Source organism: Microtus ochrogaster, linkage group LG8 (genome assembly GCF_000317375.1).
Source record: "Microtus ochrogaster isolate Prairie Vole_2 linkage group LG8, MicOch1.0, whole genome shotgun sequence".
NCBI lineage: Eukaryota > Metazoa > Chordata > Mammalia > Rodentia > Cricetidae > Microtus > Microtus ochrogaster.
Window position 1 is genome coordinate 862,205 of NC_022033.1, and position 16,041 is coordinate 878,245.

Here is a 16,041-nt window from a genome sequence, read left to right on the forward strand (position 1 = left end):
TCCTGAATATACTAACAGCCATCAATTGTCCCCCGTAAGTGGGTGAGTGAGGGCATATGAGTTCTCTCTCAGTGCAGCTGTTAGCCAGGCATCATGGTGGGTCCATGAACAGCTGGGAGCTAGTGGCCTCAGCCATGGGCTTTGGTTGTTAGACAGGATAGGAGCCTTACTTAGGATGCCTTAAGCAGCAGCAGTAAGGAATGATGCGTGACACAACTGTGTTTGAAAGAGGATACCAGGGTCAGAGAGGCTTGGAATGGTGGCTCGTGGGAACACTCTAGACCCAGAGCTGCCTATAGTTATGCCCCGGTAGTGTAGTCCCAAAGGGGCAGGACTAGACGGAGGTCACCCCTCTACCTGTGGTTGCCCAGCCTTGCAGGCTCTTGCCAAAACCACTCTCATAGACAGGAAACACGGAGACCATGTATTCTGTGTTGGAGGTCAGGTTTCGGAGCTCCATGGATGAGACAGGGCCCTCCACCACCACCTGGGCAGAAAAGTCCTGTCAACAGGGTGTACTTGGGGGGGGGGCATGGTCCCATCATCCTGAAATACGTCCCCATACAGAGCAGAGCAGCACCAGGTACCATGGAGACAGGCGAGACAGTGGAACAATCCATTTGTCTATCAGTGTGTCATCAAAACCACATCTGGGTGTCTTCAGTCACTGCTTAGCTCTTCCCCCACTCTGACTTGGTCTGGCTGGATACATCTTATATAGCTACCCACTCCCAAGTCCACCCCCTTGGCTTTCCTGTCTCATGCGGACGTAGTGAGCTGGAGACCTTCATTCTAGTACCCATCTACAGCTCAGCAGAGCCCCCCCCCCCCGAGCCAGGCTGCCAGAGTCCTGTCAGCCCAAACTCCCAAGAAGAAGTTAAACCAGGAGACCCCCTCTTACCTCCTTGGGGGCACCACCCCTAGAAGGCTGCCACACAATTAGATACTTAAGGGGTGGGTATGAGGCCGGAGTCCAAGACAGGTGGACACTGGATGAGGTGACGTGGGTGAGGACAAGTCTGGTGGGCATGGGGAGGGGATCCAGGGCCAGAGTAGCCGCTGCTGGTTTGACTGTGGGGAAAGGTAGTTCGGGAGCAAGCAAGCGAGTCTATTTGCTCCCCCTGGTGGCCATGTGCACGAGGTACAGGAAAATTCTCCCAACATAGCCAAGGACAGACATCCCCCTGGTTTAGTACAGGCCATGAAAACTGGCCAGGTGTAGCCTCAGCCTCCCTGTCCTACGGTCACTGTGGGGTTGCATCCTTACCTGGGCCCCTGCCCTGGATCTTTTGGCAAACGAGGCGGCTGAGCAGAGCAGCTAGGGTGGCCAGCTGGGGGAAGTCCAGCACATTGTGGACGGTGATGTCCAGTGGCTGGGAGGCCAGGAGCTTCAGTTCAGCCTCATCGGCGTTCTTCACACCTGCTTTGGGGAAGCACGTGATAACAGGTGGCCAACAGAGTGCGCCACTCTGAGTTCTCATCCTGTTTACACACAGTGCCACTGGGGAGAGACCTGGCAGAGTCCCCAGCATACCGGAGGACACACAGTGAAGCCAATGACCTAGATCCTATGGGATCTCAGTGGGACATAGGAATGAGCCAGGGGAGGCCAGTATGCTTAATTCTGGGAGCTCTGGAAAGTGGGCCAGACTATGTGGATGTTGGCGACGGGTGTCCATAAAAGAGGGGACTCATGGGTAGAGTAGGGCTCCTAGAGCAACCCCCTACACTTGGAAGTTTCCTTCCCCATCGAACACAGGGCAGTGAGTGTGGTTGATGCCCCAGAGAGCACCGGGAACAATCCTTGCTTGGGGAGCAGATGGAGAAGGTAGGAGAGCTGTCAGACACAAGAGCAGTTGCCAGGCAGGGAACCCGTTTGAAGGCTACCTGCAATGTGAGCTGAAGGGCTGTGAGGAGTTAGGGGAGTGTCACAACAAAGTGGGCAGGGACAGATACTGAGATGCTGCTGCAAGGGGCAGCCATGTCTCACCCTCTGGCCTCCATCGGTGTGGAAACTGCAGGTCACCCAATCTTTCAGCGGAGGTGAGCCCAAATACAGATGTGTCTGTGACCCAAAGCCCACCCAGCCACGAGCATTCTAACCTAGGGCCTGGGCACTGTGCAGGCTCACCCACAACAAAGACATCGATGTCCTGATCCTTAAGAATCCGGGCAGCTGTGCGCACATCATCTTGGGACTTGCCATCTGTCACCAGAATCAACACCTTGGCTGCCTCTGAACGGGCACCTGCTGCTGGCTTCAGGTTCTGCCCCAGTACATGGGTAAGGGCGAGGCCTTAGGAACATGAGGGACAAAGTGACAGGCAACCACTCCCTCCTCAGGTGCCTTCTCGGCTACAGCTGCTCCCACACTTGATCCCAGGGCTCTCTGTTCTCGCGTCTTGTCCGTCCTGCCTTGCCAGACTAAAGACACCGGGGATCAGGGACAGCGCCTGCTGTGGAGGGTACCCAAGGCCCAGCAAGGCCATGTCTGTGTCTTCTAAGAAGCCACCTGTGAGACTGAGAGTTCAGCTGAGTGGGACCCAGGCAGAAGCTGCCTATGATCAGCATAGACACTCGATCTCAACAAGGTGCCCAAAGTTCCACACTTTTGCCGAAGGTTGAGGTGGATGGTGCAGGTGGAGTTTGCTCTCTAAAGTATGGAGTGGGTTCAGCACCTGCCCATCATACAAATGTTCAGGGGTGGAAGGGGATTAAAAGGAGGTTGGTCAGGGGGCTTCATAATAGCCAAACCTCAAGGCTCAAGACTTACCTGTGAATGTGTTTCCTCCCCTGTACCGGAGGCTGTGCACTGCTGCCAGCACCTGCTCCTTGGTGTGGAAGGAGTTCAGGTCCCACTCGGTCTGGGGGTCTCCACTGTACTGAGTCAGACCTGGGGGTGGACTCTGGCTGCTGAGGGTGTTTTGTTTTGTTTGACTTTTGGTTTCTTTCCTTTTTTTTTTTTTCAGCCCTAGGGAAAGCACGCTAGGCAATACTGTACTACTGCACCCTCAATGCCAGGACTATTTTGAAGTCTACAGAGTTGCCTGCTCTGGGCACAGGCATTGGTGGTTCCACTTCCAGGAAAAGACACATTTTCAGGGTCCAAGGCTCTCCTAGGAGTATCATCAGAGGGACTGACTAGGAGTCAATCATTCCCGCAGACTATAACAGCTACCCTGGTTCACAGGGAAAGTGAATCAGTCACATGACCCAATCCAGACCAAGCAGGCTTCCATCAGCCAGGTTTCTCAACTCTCCTCACAGGCTGATGGACTTTGGGAGGCTATAGCATTTCCTATCCTGTTATGAGGGCAGCTGCCAGCCTTCTGCTGGTGAGGGCTTAAGAGGTCCCATCTCCCCCAAAGGCAAGACAAAGGAGGTGGTACCCACCTACTTGGACTTTATCTGGTCCTATTTCAAATGGTGTGATGATGCTGGCCAGGAAGTCTTTGACCTGCTGGAAGTGGCTGTGGCCAATGCTCCAGGACCCGTCCACCAGAAAGATTATATCGGTAGGAGTTGGGGGCACACAGTGGAACTGGGGGTCAGCTGGGGCAGGTAAGAATGGGTGAGATATTGGGAGAGGCTTGTGGCCTCCCCAGGACACCTGAGGTATCGTAGACCTGACTGAAGGCCTCAAAATACCCATCCCTGAGATCTTCGGGGTCAGGGTCTTCCAGGACTTTGTGTCCCCCTAGATTTAGAAAAGCCTCTTGCATCCTAGTTTGGGGTTTCAACTCCTCTAAGTCCCCTCAAAGAGGGCTGATCACAGTCTCAGGTCTAGGGGTCACCTCTGCCTTCCAAGGCCCCTGGCAACACTATGTCTGAATCTGACAATTTAGTCTCTGGGCTGAGCAGGCTCCAGCACCCACATTTCCAGACCTAACTGCCTGTAGGTGGCCACCAGTCACGGGTGGGGGTGCTAGCACCACAGACAGTCCAAACTGGATAAACTGGCAGGAAGACCGGGCAGGGCAGTAGCAATTAGTAACTACTTCTGTGACCTCAGAATCTTCCATCACCCTAGAGTTCTTTGTGGATAACATGCTTCCTTGGGCCCCTGATAATTTGACACAGATTGCTCCTGGCAGGCCTCATGAGATTTTTAAACACAGCCAGGTAGGTGATTTTTCTGTGGTTTCTGATGCTCAGTCTAAAGGGGGAGGCCCAGGCATGTCTGTAAGACCCTCAATAGTGGGGTCAACATTGTAGTAGAAGACCCGATTCATAACAACATAATGGGGCACAGGGCCTGACATGAGGCAGTAATGACCAAATCTGAGCACAGAAGTCTTCCCACAGCTCTGTGTCTGGTGAAGAAGGCAGTGTGCTCCTGATGCGAGGGGCACAGGCAAGGAGGTGGCCTCGCTTGATCTGACCCCACAGAACACAGCAGTCACCTTACCTAGCTGTTCTCCCTTCCCCACAGAGTCTGCAATGTGGCTCTGCCTGTCCAGGTCTGTGGTTGGCTGAGCAGGGTCCTGCACACCAAAGCCTTGCTTGGGTTTCCTCTGATCCTTATTGGCCACTGCTGGAGGCAAGGGGAAGAGTTACATTTGCTATCACGCACCTCCCAGACCTAATCTAGGGCTCTGGGACAAAGACTACCTGGCCCCTGTACCTGAGATTGTGAGTCCAGGAACATGACTAGCCTAAATTAAAGCTAGAGCATGTGGTCAAATACAAATAAGAATTTATGGCCATAAGGCAAGAGACACAAGAATCATCAGAGGGCTTCCCCCCGCCACACACACAACCCCCAGGATTTACTTCCACTCCATTTTGACCCACCAAGAATGGGCCGGTCTCTGCTCGAGGTGAAGGCGATACTGGGCTCAGGTGTTTTCTCAGGGACTGAGGCCTGCAGAGGGAAAGCGGTAGGATCCAGGGTGGGTCCTACCAGCCTCCGGCTGCCTCTGCTCAGAGAGTGGCTCTTCAGATCCTCAACTGCAGAGAGAGGAGGGACTGACTGTTAGGACATCAGCCCAGGGTGGAAGCAGGGGCTTGGGGTTTGGGGGTTTATATACTTCCTTGAACCTTTCCACCTCATGGAAGGAGAGCAGCAATGTCAGGAACAGGAAACAAGACCCTAGCACCTCACAGGCAAAATGCCCCAGGTCACAAGGCCAGATGCCTTTTCGCCCACACCCACCCCTGTCTGCGTGCAGGAGGACTTACTCACAAACTCCCTTCGCACCAGCAGGACAGGCCCAGAGTCAGTGAGCTCGAAGATCTGCAAGATGTAGCCCTTGGAAGGGTTCAGGCCACCCACAGTGGCCTTGGGCATCTTGGTGGTTAATATCAGCTCCTGCTCCAAGTCCCCTAGGTGGAGGTGGAGAATTGTTGAGACTCCCAAATTTACTCTACATATGTGAACATACATGTGGCTCGATGTGTGTGCACCAGGAATGGAGTTAAGTGTAATGGAGTTGAATTCTGTGTTCCAGGAGATAAACAGATTAAGAAATAGAAAAATGGTAGTGGTGACCTCAGGGCACCATCCCACCCGGATCAGTTTCCAACTTGTGAAAGAAATTAAAAAGAAGCTTACAGCCAGGTGTGGGGATACATGCCTTTAATTCCAGCACTGGGAAGGCAGAGCCAGGCAGATCTCTTGTTTGAGGCCAGCCTTGTCTACAAAGCAAGTTCCAGAACAACCAGCCTTAGACGGCGAAGGAAATTATTGAAAACAAAGCTGGAGAAGTGGCCAAGAGAACTCGGCAGCTTTGACCTCATAATTCTGGCTTCAAGGATAGAAGAAAGGTATGCGGAACCTTCCTCCTTGTTTAAGGAAAGCGACTAAGGCCATCCATGTGTCAGGGGTGTGCTGAATGGAAGCCCAGAGAGGTTACTGTGTGAAACTGTAAAGGAGAACCCTGTATTTCCTTGGATTCCCTGTATTCCAAGATATTGGAGATGCCAGAGTTATGAGATATCTGGTGAAGAAAGCCGCTCACAAGGAGTGGAGCCGCCATCCCCTGAGACAGAAGTGTGTTGCAGTCAACACAACTGAAGGGAATTGGATCTCTGCAGAACATTCTGACATCAGACATGGAAACACAGTTTGGAATTTCCCGGCTGGTTTTCGGTCTTGTTTTGGTCCAGCATTTCCATACTTTCTTCCCTGTGTTTGGGGATGGTAATGAGTATCCTGTGCCATTATATGTTGGAAGCATGTAATCTGTTTTTTATTTTAATTACAATGAAAGTTACTACATGACTCAGAAGAGACTCTGGACTTTGGACTTTTAAATGTTGTTTAGATTGTGATAGAGTGGGATCTTTTGTATTTGGACTGAATGCATTTTTGTATTATGATATAGTTACATGCCTTTAGGGGATAGGGAGTGGAATTTGGTGGTTGGAAAGAAAATGTCCCCCATAGTGTGTGGGGTTTTAAGGAGGCATGGCTTTGTTGTTGGAAGTGGGGGTCACTGGATACAGGCTTACACCTGTCCTGTGTAAACCGTGTTCATTGAGATAGTTTACTTCCTGTTGCCTTTGGTTTGTTACAGATTAAAGACAGCTGACTTTATTTTTCTTTTTAATTAAACAATGTTAGATTTTTATCATTTCCTCAGCTAGAGATTAACATTTTGGGTGGTTTTTCCTCAACAACATTGTGAATTACACATCATAAATTGTTTTTGTTGTTCTGAGAATTGACTGACCATAAGATGTTTTGTGGTTTGTGAACTCTATGACCATAAACATGTACCATTCCCATGATCATAAAAATAACTGCAATATTCCACTCTTAAATCACTTTCTTGCTTAATGTAAAGAAACTGCTCTTGCCTTTAATATGGACTGTTTCTATTCTCCTACTATGGGAGATTGAAAATAAGACCTAGCCATTAATAAATTTTTGCCTTGCAAAAAAAAAAGACTAGCCTAAACTATATAGTGTGACCCTATCTCAACTTAAAAAAAAAGAAAAAGAAAACAGACTAGGACATGAGCCCACCTTTATAGATATAGACTAATAACCAACTGTCATACTGAAAATATGTTATGAGATTTAATATATCTACAGAATAGGATTCATGAAGCAGGATAGAGATGGGGTATTCAGAGGTTGAAGCACCACCTATGAAAGGTGACAAAGATATCAGGCTTGCCACATGTTTATAAGGATGTGTACTGCTGTGTCTAAGGTGGTCACCAGGGAATGAGGAGATGAATGAGTGACTATCAAGCTTATGAAGACATGAACTCTTCATCCAATACCTGCCAGCCAATCTTAATGCTACAGTAAAAGTAAACATGGACAGCCATCTGCGATACAAAAACAACAACAACAACAACAAAAAAAAAAAACCAAGAACACCCATACCACTAGCAACAATCTTCACTAGCAAACACAGGCTAACTTGAACCTGACTAAACTCCAGGATCTAACTACCAATCTGCAGGAGACACAGGGGAGAGAGGGGCAAGTCACACAGCATCTCAAAGATGTCATTGCTAGACAAGGAAACGGGGATCTGGCTTCTCCTACAAGTAAATACCAAGGGAAAAGGAGAGAGGAAAAATTAAAAGAGGCACAAGACTAGTAAGATGTATACCTCAACCTGGCATGTGGCGCACACTTGGCAATCTCAATACTCAGGAGGCTGAGGCAAGGGAATTGTGAGCTCAAAGCCAAGCTGGGCCACAAAGAAAGACCCTATTTCGGGGGGGGGGGATGTGTATCCTCGTTTGGGGTCCTAATTAAGGTTGCGCAATTGTAGAAGATATTTCTGGATGAACTACAAAGTTGTGGTTTTAATTTGGAGGCATGCCAATGGCCCTTGAGCTGTGTTTGAGTTGTTCCTTCTTCAAGGAGAACAAATACAGACAGACTTGTACAATGTCTCAGATTTGCTTTAAGATCATGCAGCCAGGAGGGTGACAAGAAGGGAAACAAAGCCGGGCTGGCCACATGTTACCTGTGGTGCTTAGTGCGGAACCCCAGACTCCATTACACCCTGTTGCTTTCCAGGTGTTTAAAATTCCCATAAAAATAGCCCCAAAGAAGAAGAGAATAAAAGTGTAACAAAAGTATATCAAAAAGAAAACAAATTGGAAGAATGTAGATTTAAAGTTCAATAAATCAATTACTTTGTTAAATAAAAATAGATAAAATGTTTCAACTAAAAGACAAAGATTGGGGTTGGAAAGATGGCAAACAGTTACGAGCATCTGCTACTTTTGTAGCAGATGAAGTTCAGTTCCCGGCCAACGCTTGGTAGCTAGCTGCTGCCAGTAACTCCAGACCCAGAAACATCCACCTCCTCTGGCCCTTAAGGGCACCTGCACCAATGCACACGCACACACGTGCGTGTGTGCACACACACACACAATTTAAGAAGACAGACTGTCATACTGGCTAAAAAGAATACTCTGGATCACTATCCATTTAGAATCTTTCTAAAAAGAAAGCAAATTGGAAGACTGTAGATTTAAACTCAAATCAATTACTTTGTTATTGATTTTATTAGTATTGTGTAACCCATTTTATCAGTATTTTATAAGATATCTTTTGGCTTTGTTGATTCACCTCATGTTTTTATTTATATAATTCATTCCCTATTCTATCATTTATTTCTAGTCTACCCAAATTTACTTTTCTGTTTCATATAACTTAATATGGATGTTTAAATTCTTAGTTTTTCTTTTTTCCTTTTTCAATAATGGAACTCAATCACACGAGGGCCTCGCACATGCTGGGTAAGCCTACCACTGATCTACATCCCCATCCCTGCAATTGTTATTTTATAACTTATGAAGCTGAATCTATTAATCTTCCTTTAAGCTACAGGGGGGAAAAAACAAAAAGAGATCTATGTAACTCAAGTTGGCCTTGAACAGGGGATCCTCTTGCCTCAGTATTAGAAAACAGGTAAACCTTACCACACCCAACTTAAGCCTGTGTCATCATGACCCTGTCCCTGTAACTGGAGGGCTAAATGCTCTCTCACACGCTCACTGCATGCGGGATCCAGGCTGTTCTTAAAGCCCTCAGACCCGTTCTGACGAGGGAGTCACCACTTCTTCAAAGCATATGTCCTGAGCACCTTCTGTGTGTGCTGGTGCTGGGTGCAGGGGAATACAGAGGCCTTCCCAGCTGCAGCTGCTCCATGTGATGGAGGCTGACGGTGGAAATGTAGAAACGGCCCAGCCAGAAAGTGGGAGCCACTGGGTGGTGTGGGGAGACGCCGGCTGGAGCAGGCCCAGTGACCCCCTGTTAGATAAGAGTCATTCTCCCTGCTTTTCTCAGTGGAGAGCCTCGGTCCTGTAGGTGTAAACAAAATGCACTGCCTTTTCTACTGAAGCATTTAATGAGACAAAGGAGGTTCCATCTTTAAAGAAATTTGTGGAGAAAATAAAATTTTTTTAAAAAGGCATCTGGGAGAAAAAAGTCCCTGTCCACCCTTCAGCATTTTTCTAAGATCCATGTTTGTGCATTGTACTCTTAGAAGTTGTACTCTGTTAACCAACTATATTGCTTTAAGCTAGCCAATCTGTAAGAATGTGAGACTCAGCTCTGATCGCTCAGAGTGCAGTACAAGACTCCTTTGGTTAGGAACAAACCACAGTGGGGCCTCTGACTGGCTGTGCTCACTTACTTGATTAAACTTGGCTATATACCATTCCGCAGAAGTAAAACTGCATGCTTTGCCAAAACACTTGGGACTGGGTTCATTTTCTTGAGAGCCTAGACCCATTTCTAGCAGTCCTAATGGAAAAGGAGCAGAAGCCATACCTGCCATGGGTGTCACCTGCACCAAGTAGCCAAGGCCACTTCCCTCTGCTTCCCTCCACTTCATCTGCAGCTGGTCCTCAGGCAGTACTGTCAGCCTTAGACGGCCGCTTACTGTAAAAACAGGATTGGAGGTTGGGGTGCAAGACAGACTTAACAGTGACTAATTGACCGCCTCCTACAACCAGAGGGAGGCCTCCCCTAAGATCTTGGAAGGGACATATCTTCATCTAGGTGTCTGAAGAGTCTGTGGCTCAAGATTTTTCTGTGAAGGAAAAATCCTTCACCCTTAAGATTCTTGATGACATGGCCACACTGTTAGCTTCAGCAGGAGGGAGTCTAATCCCACCCAAGGGGAAGCCCCTGCTGCAAAGGAGGCTCAGATCAGCATCAGGGGCAGTGCCCACCCTGTGATGATTAGAGGTGCAGAGGTAAAACAGCAGCTGCTGACCCACTGCCCAGGGCCTTAGAAGCTGCTTTGAGTCTCCTGCTCTCAAGAATTCTGTAGAAGCAGCGGTGCTGCTGAAGATGCCCCCCCCCCATTGCCAAAGTCATGCTAAGTTGATGCACCCCTTGTGGGCAGACTGGGTAAAGGACGTCAGCTGGAAGTGTGGCGGTGGCTGTCTGCTTATGTGCACACGGTGTGTCTGTGTGCACCTGTGCCTAAATGTGGGCACGTGTAGGATGCACACCTAGCTTTAGCCCTCACACTAGAGCTGGCAGTATGACGGTTAGTACTGCCAGCTTGACAGAATCTAAAATCGCCTGGGATATTGGACTGACAGTAGTGTGCCTGTGGGGGATTATCTTGATTTGTTAACAATGTGGGGAGACACATTTTAATTGCAGATGGAACTATTCCTCTGGCGACACCGAGCTAGTGAGCTGAGCTCTAGCGCACACGTTCAGTCCTCTCTGCTTTCGGATGGTGGATGCAATGTGACCAGCTGCTTCAAGCTCCTGCTACCCATAGAAGAAGGGGAGATACCCATGGTCAATGGGGAGGACAGGGCAGTGGGGTCTGTGCTGACCTCCCAGAAAGCTTCCGGGCTCTGTGGTGCAGGCAGTTATTTTTGGAAAATGGGGACAGAGGCCTCTTCTAGTGCCTTCGCCATGTGCGGGGGCACAGAGAGATAGGCAAAGACTGGGGTGTCTGGGGTAGACACAATGGCCCATTCAGAGCGAGCTGTTTCCAGATGGGCTTGGTTGCTCTGACAGTGATCTGCTGAAGCAGAAATGTGACAGGAGAAGGTGGGGGCTCTGACAGGCCAGCTGTGAGCAGGGGCCCCAACCCTTGCCATGAAGAGCCTTCTGTTCCTCTCCTCTCCCTCTCAGAGACTGCACAGGCACATGCTCCCCTCCCGAACCTCAGCTGCACTTCCCAGTCAGTAGGCGGACATGTGGACCCTGCCTCTTTGGTTGTTCTCTGAGACCCCAGTCCACCGCAGCCATGCAAAGGGCTGATGAGGGGCAGCCCGACAAGTTGAGATCTGAGGTGGGAGAGCAGTGCATTGTGGGTCTTGTGGAATCTCTCTCAATTGGTCATACTCATAGCAAGACTCCCTTCTGATTGAAGTCCCAGTCCACAAGCCTGCCTGCTGAGGGACCCTCCTGTGTGGCAGTCACCTCTCTGGATGGTGGGTATGCTGGGAAATGAAGTCTGCTGGGCTCCAGGCCAACCTGAGCTGGACCTGCCTACAGTGCAGTGGATAGTAGGGACAGGAAGAGGTTCTTAACATGGATGAGGTTAGATATTTGTGTAATCCTAGAAACGGGTTTAAACCAGTCAAGCGCTCCTGGGACCTGGGTGTAGTCATGAGTGTGGAGGCTAAAGGGACACAGCAACTTGTCTTCCTGGGACCCACCTGAGCCAGCAGCAGCTCCACTGGAAGGAATCTGCAACACAGACCCTCCCCAAGTCCTGTACACACCCCTTGGAGGTCATGGAAGACACCAGGGGAGCCTTTCCCAAGAAGAGCGGGTGGAGTGGCCAAATAGGAGGGGACCAGATAGAAACTCTTGTCCTAAGACTTGTGCAGAGGAGAGATGCACCACCTGTCTAAGACAGTGCAGGAAGGCCTTTGCATCTCAGGGAGGAGGAGGCAGGAATCTTTCTCTCGATTAAGCTGTGTGTGTGCTGTCTGATACCACACTGAAAGGTTCACAGAATAACTGAGCAAAGCATCGCTACAGGATTAAATTTGGAGTATGCTAGTAATCCCGAAAAAGCTGAGAAAAAAACAAAAAACAAACAAACAAACAAAACTCCCCAAGCAAGACTGAAGCTGGAAGACCACAGGGCCAAAGGTCAGGACAAAAGCTGAGAATGGAGACTCTCTCCCTCTGTCTTGACAGCTTGCCTGTTGCTGCAACAGCTCTTACACAGACATTCAATCTGTTTGGAAATGCCTGTTATGGAAGGTCAAAGGTTTGCAGCAGGGTTCCTCCTGCAGGCAGTGGGGGCATTGTCTCCTTACCTTGCCCCTGCCCGAAAGCCAAGGTGGCACCCAACAACATCCAGAGGCAGGAGTGGAGGTGGGAGCCTCGGAGGCTCATGGCGAGCAGCCTGTGGGAGGAGAGGCCACAGCCCTTCACCACTAAGTCAGCCATCTGCTCCCACCCCAAACCAGGAAGCCAGTTTCTCCATCCATTCCCATGGACCAGCAGAATGTCTCCACAGACATGTGTGGTACCCAGAGGTCTATGACTTGTTATAATGGGGATGGTGACAGACACTGAGGATCTAAGACTAGCACAGAGGCGTCCCACTGAACAAAGGATCCTTAGCTGCACAACCTCCTGTGCACTCCAAAGCACCCTCTGCAGGGAACCAGTTCTCCCCGAGTAGGGTCCATCCAGTCCAGCACACCTGTCCATGCCCCTTGGTGTCCACATCCACAACAGATGTACACAGTGGGGGTCACTAAAAGTGACAAGACCTTGAGGCCCCAGAAGCCCCACAAAATCTGGGATTTGGTTTGGATAGAACCCTACCATCAAGGTCCTTACATTGGGTGGCTTGCCCTCAAGCAAAGGACACACTCAAGACCAAATTCTGATCAGAGCAGAAGCAGGCAGGCATGTCAGGGGTAGGGATGAAAAGTATCGGGAAACTTGAGAGCTCTCAGAAGTTGGGAGGCAATGTTTGAGAGGCCAATGGGGTGGAGAGGCCAAGAGTCCACTGCCCAAGGGTGGGACTTTGGAGGAGAGGGACACAAACATGACCCAGTCTGGATTTTGTGAACCTGAGTTTTGGGAGTCCTGGGGAATCCAGATTCTCTACCCCACTGAACAAAGGACCTGAAAAACTTCCCTGCATATTCAAGGGTACCCTCTGCAAGGAATCCAGCTTTCCCTGAGCAGGGGCCCAGACCTGCAGGAAGGCTGCAGGCTGATACGTTCTAGAGCTGTGGTTCTCAACTGTGGGTTGTGACCCCTGAGGGTTTGAATAGCTTTTTCACAGGGATGGCCTAAGACCATCGGAAAACATGTTATGATTCAGAACAGTAGCAAAATTAGTTACAAAGTAGCAATGAAAATAATTTAAGATGGGGGTTACCACACCATGAGGAACTGCATTAAAGGGTCAGCATCATGAGGGTTGAGAACCACCACCCTAGAGTGGATATATGCACCTAGCCAAGGAATCCAAACTAAGGCTTCAGTATGAATCACTGTCTGTCTACAGGTGCCACATTTAGATGACCCTAATCTTCTGAACTCATTCTGAAGCCGCTCCTATCTCATGTCACAGTTGAAGAACATAAACCTCCCTCTGCTGGACACAGCCTTTTTGTATACCCAGTTCTGAGCGTCATTTGAGACCCTCACAGGATCCCAAGAATCTGCTCGGGTGTTTGGGCTGCACTTGGTCTCTCTGCTTGTGAGACCTCAGCACCTATTCCAATCTTTCTGGAAGTTCAAAATCACCCCCCAATACAGCCCTGAGTGGACTCTTGGTGGCCCCTTCACCCATCCAGCCCAGGGGCCATAGATGAGTCACTAACCTTCTGCTCCAAGGATGCCTCGTGATCCTCCTGGTCTAGCTGTGCCCATGGGAAAGCTGGGGCTTATAAAAGGCCCCTTTCCCTGACATCACCACTTGTCCCGCCCATAAGTCCTTTCTCCTCCCCTCTGTCCGCAGCTGCCTGAGGCGTGTTTTGGAGAATGAGATGGTAGTCCCTGCACAAAGGACCCCGTTGCATGCCACAATGGGAATCCCAGTAGGGGAAGTAGGGAACAGGCTTCTTGAGAATAAAGGCCAGTTGTGTGGTCCTGGGTGCTGGACATTAGGAGTCTCTGCCAGCCTACCGGGAGGAAGGACCACTTAGACTCTACCAACCACTTGGGTTCATGTCTACTCCCTTTCTTCCTGTCTGCCCTAGAACCCAAGTGTTCCCTAGGAGCAGGCCTAGTCCTACACTACTTGCACCTAGTATGCCCTTACACCTTCTCCACTCCAGCCCGAACTGGTTCTGCCCTAAGCAAAGCTCTCCTGATCCATCTTGAACAACCCCCCCCCCCCCCCCCCGTGGCCTAGCTGCTGTAACTCTTGGCAAGCTGGCTCTGAAGACTAGGCCTAGGATAAAGGGTTCCTGCTCCTACCTGAAGGCATGGCTTGTGAAGAAGTCACTCTGGGTTCCCGTGGGTCCAGTGCAGCCTCAGCTTGGTTTTCAACTACACATTGGCTCCAGCCCACCATATCCTAGGCTGATCCAAGTCCCTTACCACCTGCCCTGCCCCCTAGCTTAGCCCCAGCCCAGCAAGATGGGAGGCTGCAGAACTGCCAGCCTTTCCTGTCTTATCAGACACTGTTTCCCTACTGAGTTGCCCAGAGGATGCATAGGAACATATATCCTGGGATATGCTCCTTGAAGCTGGATGACTTAATTCCACTTGGTCAGGTTATCCATGTCTGTGGGAAGAGCAATGGCAGGTACCTCCTTCCTAGGTGCTCTTCTGAGATGAATCAATTGTTCATAGGAGCCCTCATACAATACCACCTTGGCCAGGAGACAACCAGACTTACACATGGCCTTGGACAAACCTGGCCAATATGTAATCCATGCAAGTGGGGGCACAGTCTTCTTTCTTGATGCCATGCTGAAAGCTCCTAACTCTGGGACCTAGCTCTGTTCCTAGGGACCCCAAAAAACCTAGGCTCAGTCTTTGCAGACCTTCACCATGGTCAGTCAGATGAAGGAACTCATCCTGGTAATCTCTGGGTATACGCATGTGTGGCCACAGCTCACAGACACCTTGAAGCACCTATACACATCCACAAACACCTCAGCACTCCCCTACACTATGATCCTCAGGTGGGCTACCCTGTATCCACCTCAGGCTGCCTGGTGATGCCCTGGAATCCCTTAAACCAGCCCAATGGTCCTCTTCCCCATGTACAATGGCATGTGTACAGCCCATCCCTATGCTCTGGGATCCGTGCTATAAAGCAGAACAGGGTACCCTAGAGTCTGCTCACCTTTCTCCTGGGCCACAGCCTGACAGTCGGGATACCAGGAGGGGAGAGAAGACCCCAAGTGCGTGCAAACACTCAGAGTATTGTCTTAATGGTTTCACAGAAAACAGGGCTGACCCAAAGTACCCTCTGGTCTGGCTGGGTTTAGACAGGAAGTCTGACTTGTTAGACAGATGCCCCTGGTGGTCAGCTGCCCAAGCCCACACTCCCAGTTAACCAGAGGCACCAACTCCACCAAGTACACTTGGTGGGAGACCATGCATCAACATCAGCATAACCCCTGGCCCTTAAGTGCTACCCACGGAGAAGCCTCTCTGCAGGCCACTACTCATAAACTCCACACTCCCCCACTGGACATCTCCTGGTCAGGGTCAGGAGGATGGAAGGCAGAGGCCAAGCTACTACCTGCCTCAAGAAGGATGTGGAGTCTGGATAAGAGCCCATCAACATGGCCCAGGAATGGCTATCTACCCAAGCAACAAGCTCAGAGCCAGTCCATCACCAACTCTCCCACCTTCCAAGCTACCTGACCAAGCAGAGAGGCAGCCAGGGTTGTTCAGCCCCAACTATCTGGCCTGAGTATAACCAGCCCTATCCTGGAACCGTTGCCTCACTGAAGCCCAGGAGTACCTGGCACGTGTTTGTCCTTGTGTACTCGAGGTCTGGCAAGTTCCCCACATACAGGCTCCAAAACCCAGCTAAATGCTCTAGTACCTTGACCTGGGCCTTACTCATCCTTTCCTTTGAGGGCTGTAAAAGTCTGGAGAACTCTGGGTTATGTTAGAACAAGGACTGACATTTGCAATCCTTCTCT

The 16,041-nt window shown here is 50.0% G+C and overlaps 1 protein-coding gene across 1 annotated transcript in view; it reads right to left on the reverse strand.

The window, feature by feature from the left end:
- The window catches only part of Col20a1 (collagen type XX alpha 1 chain), a 33,622-nt gene extending 19,845 nt beyond the window's left edge, over nt 1-13,777 (reverse strand). The window contains exons 1-12 of the mRNA XM_026787310.1: nt 13,756-13,777; nt 12,226-12,314; nt 9,752-9,862; nt 5,182-5,325; nt 4,795-4,950; nt 4,409-4,534; nt 3,394-3,552; nt 2,774-2,893; nt 2,132-2,296; nt 1,268-1,420; nt 902-1,071; nt 358-487 (exon numbers count right to left, since the gene is read on the reverse strand). Coding sequence (XP_026643111.1) covers nt 358-487; nt 902-1,071; nt 1,268-1,420; nt 2,132-2,296; nt 2,774-2,893; nt 3,394-3,552; nt 4,409-4,534; nt 4,795-4,950; nt 5,182-5,325; nt 9,752-9,862; nt 12,226-12,304 — 1,513 coding nt within the window. The 5' untranslated portion in view covers nt 12,305-12,314; nt 13,756-13,777. The remainder of the gene's footprint in view (nt 1-357; nt 488-901; nt 1,072-1,267; nt 1,421-2,131; nt 2,297-2,773; nt 2,894-3,393; nt 3,553-4,408; nt 4,535-4,794; nt 4,951-5,181; nt 5,326-9,751; nt 9,863-12,225; nt 12,315-13,755) is intronic.
- Nucleotides 13,778-16,041: the final 2,264 nt, after the last annotated feature.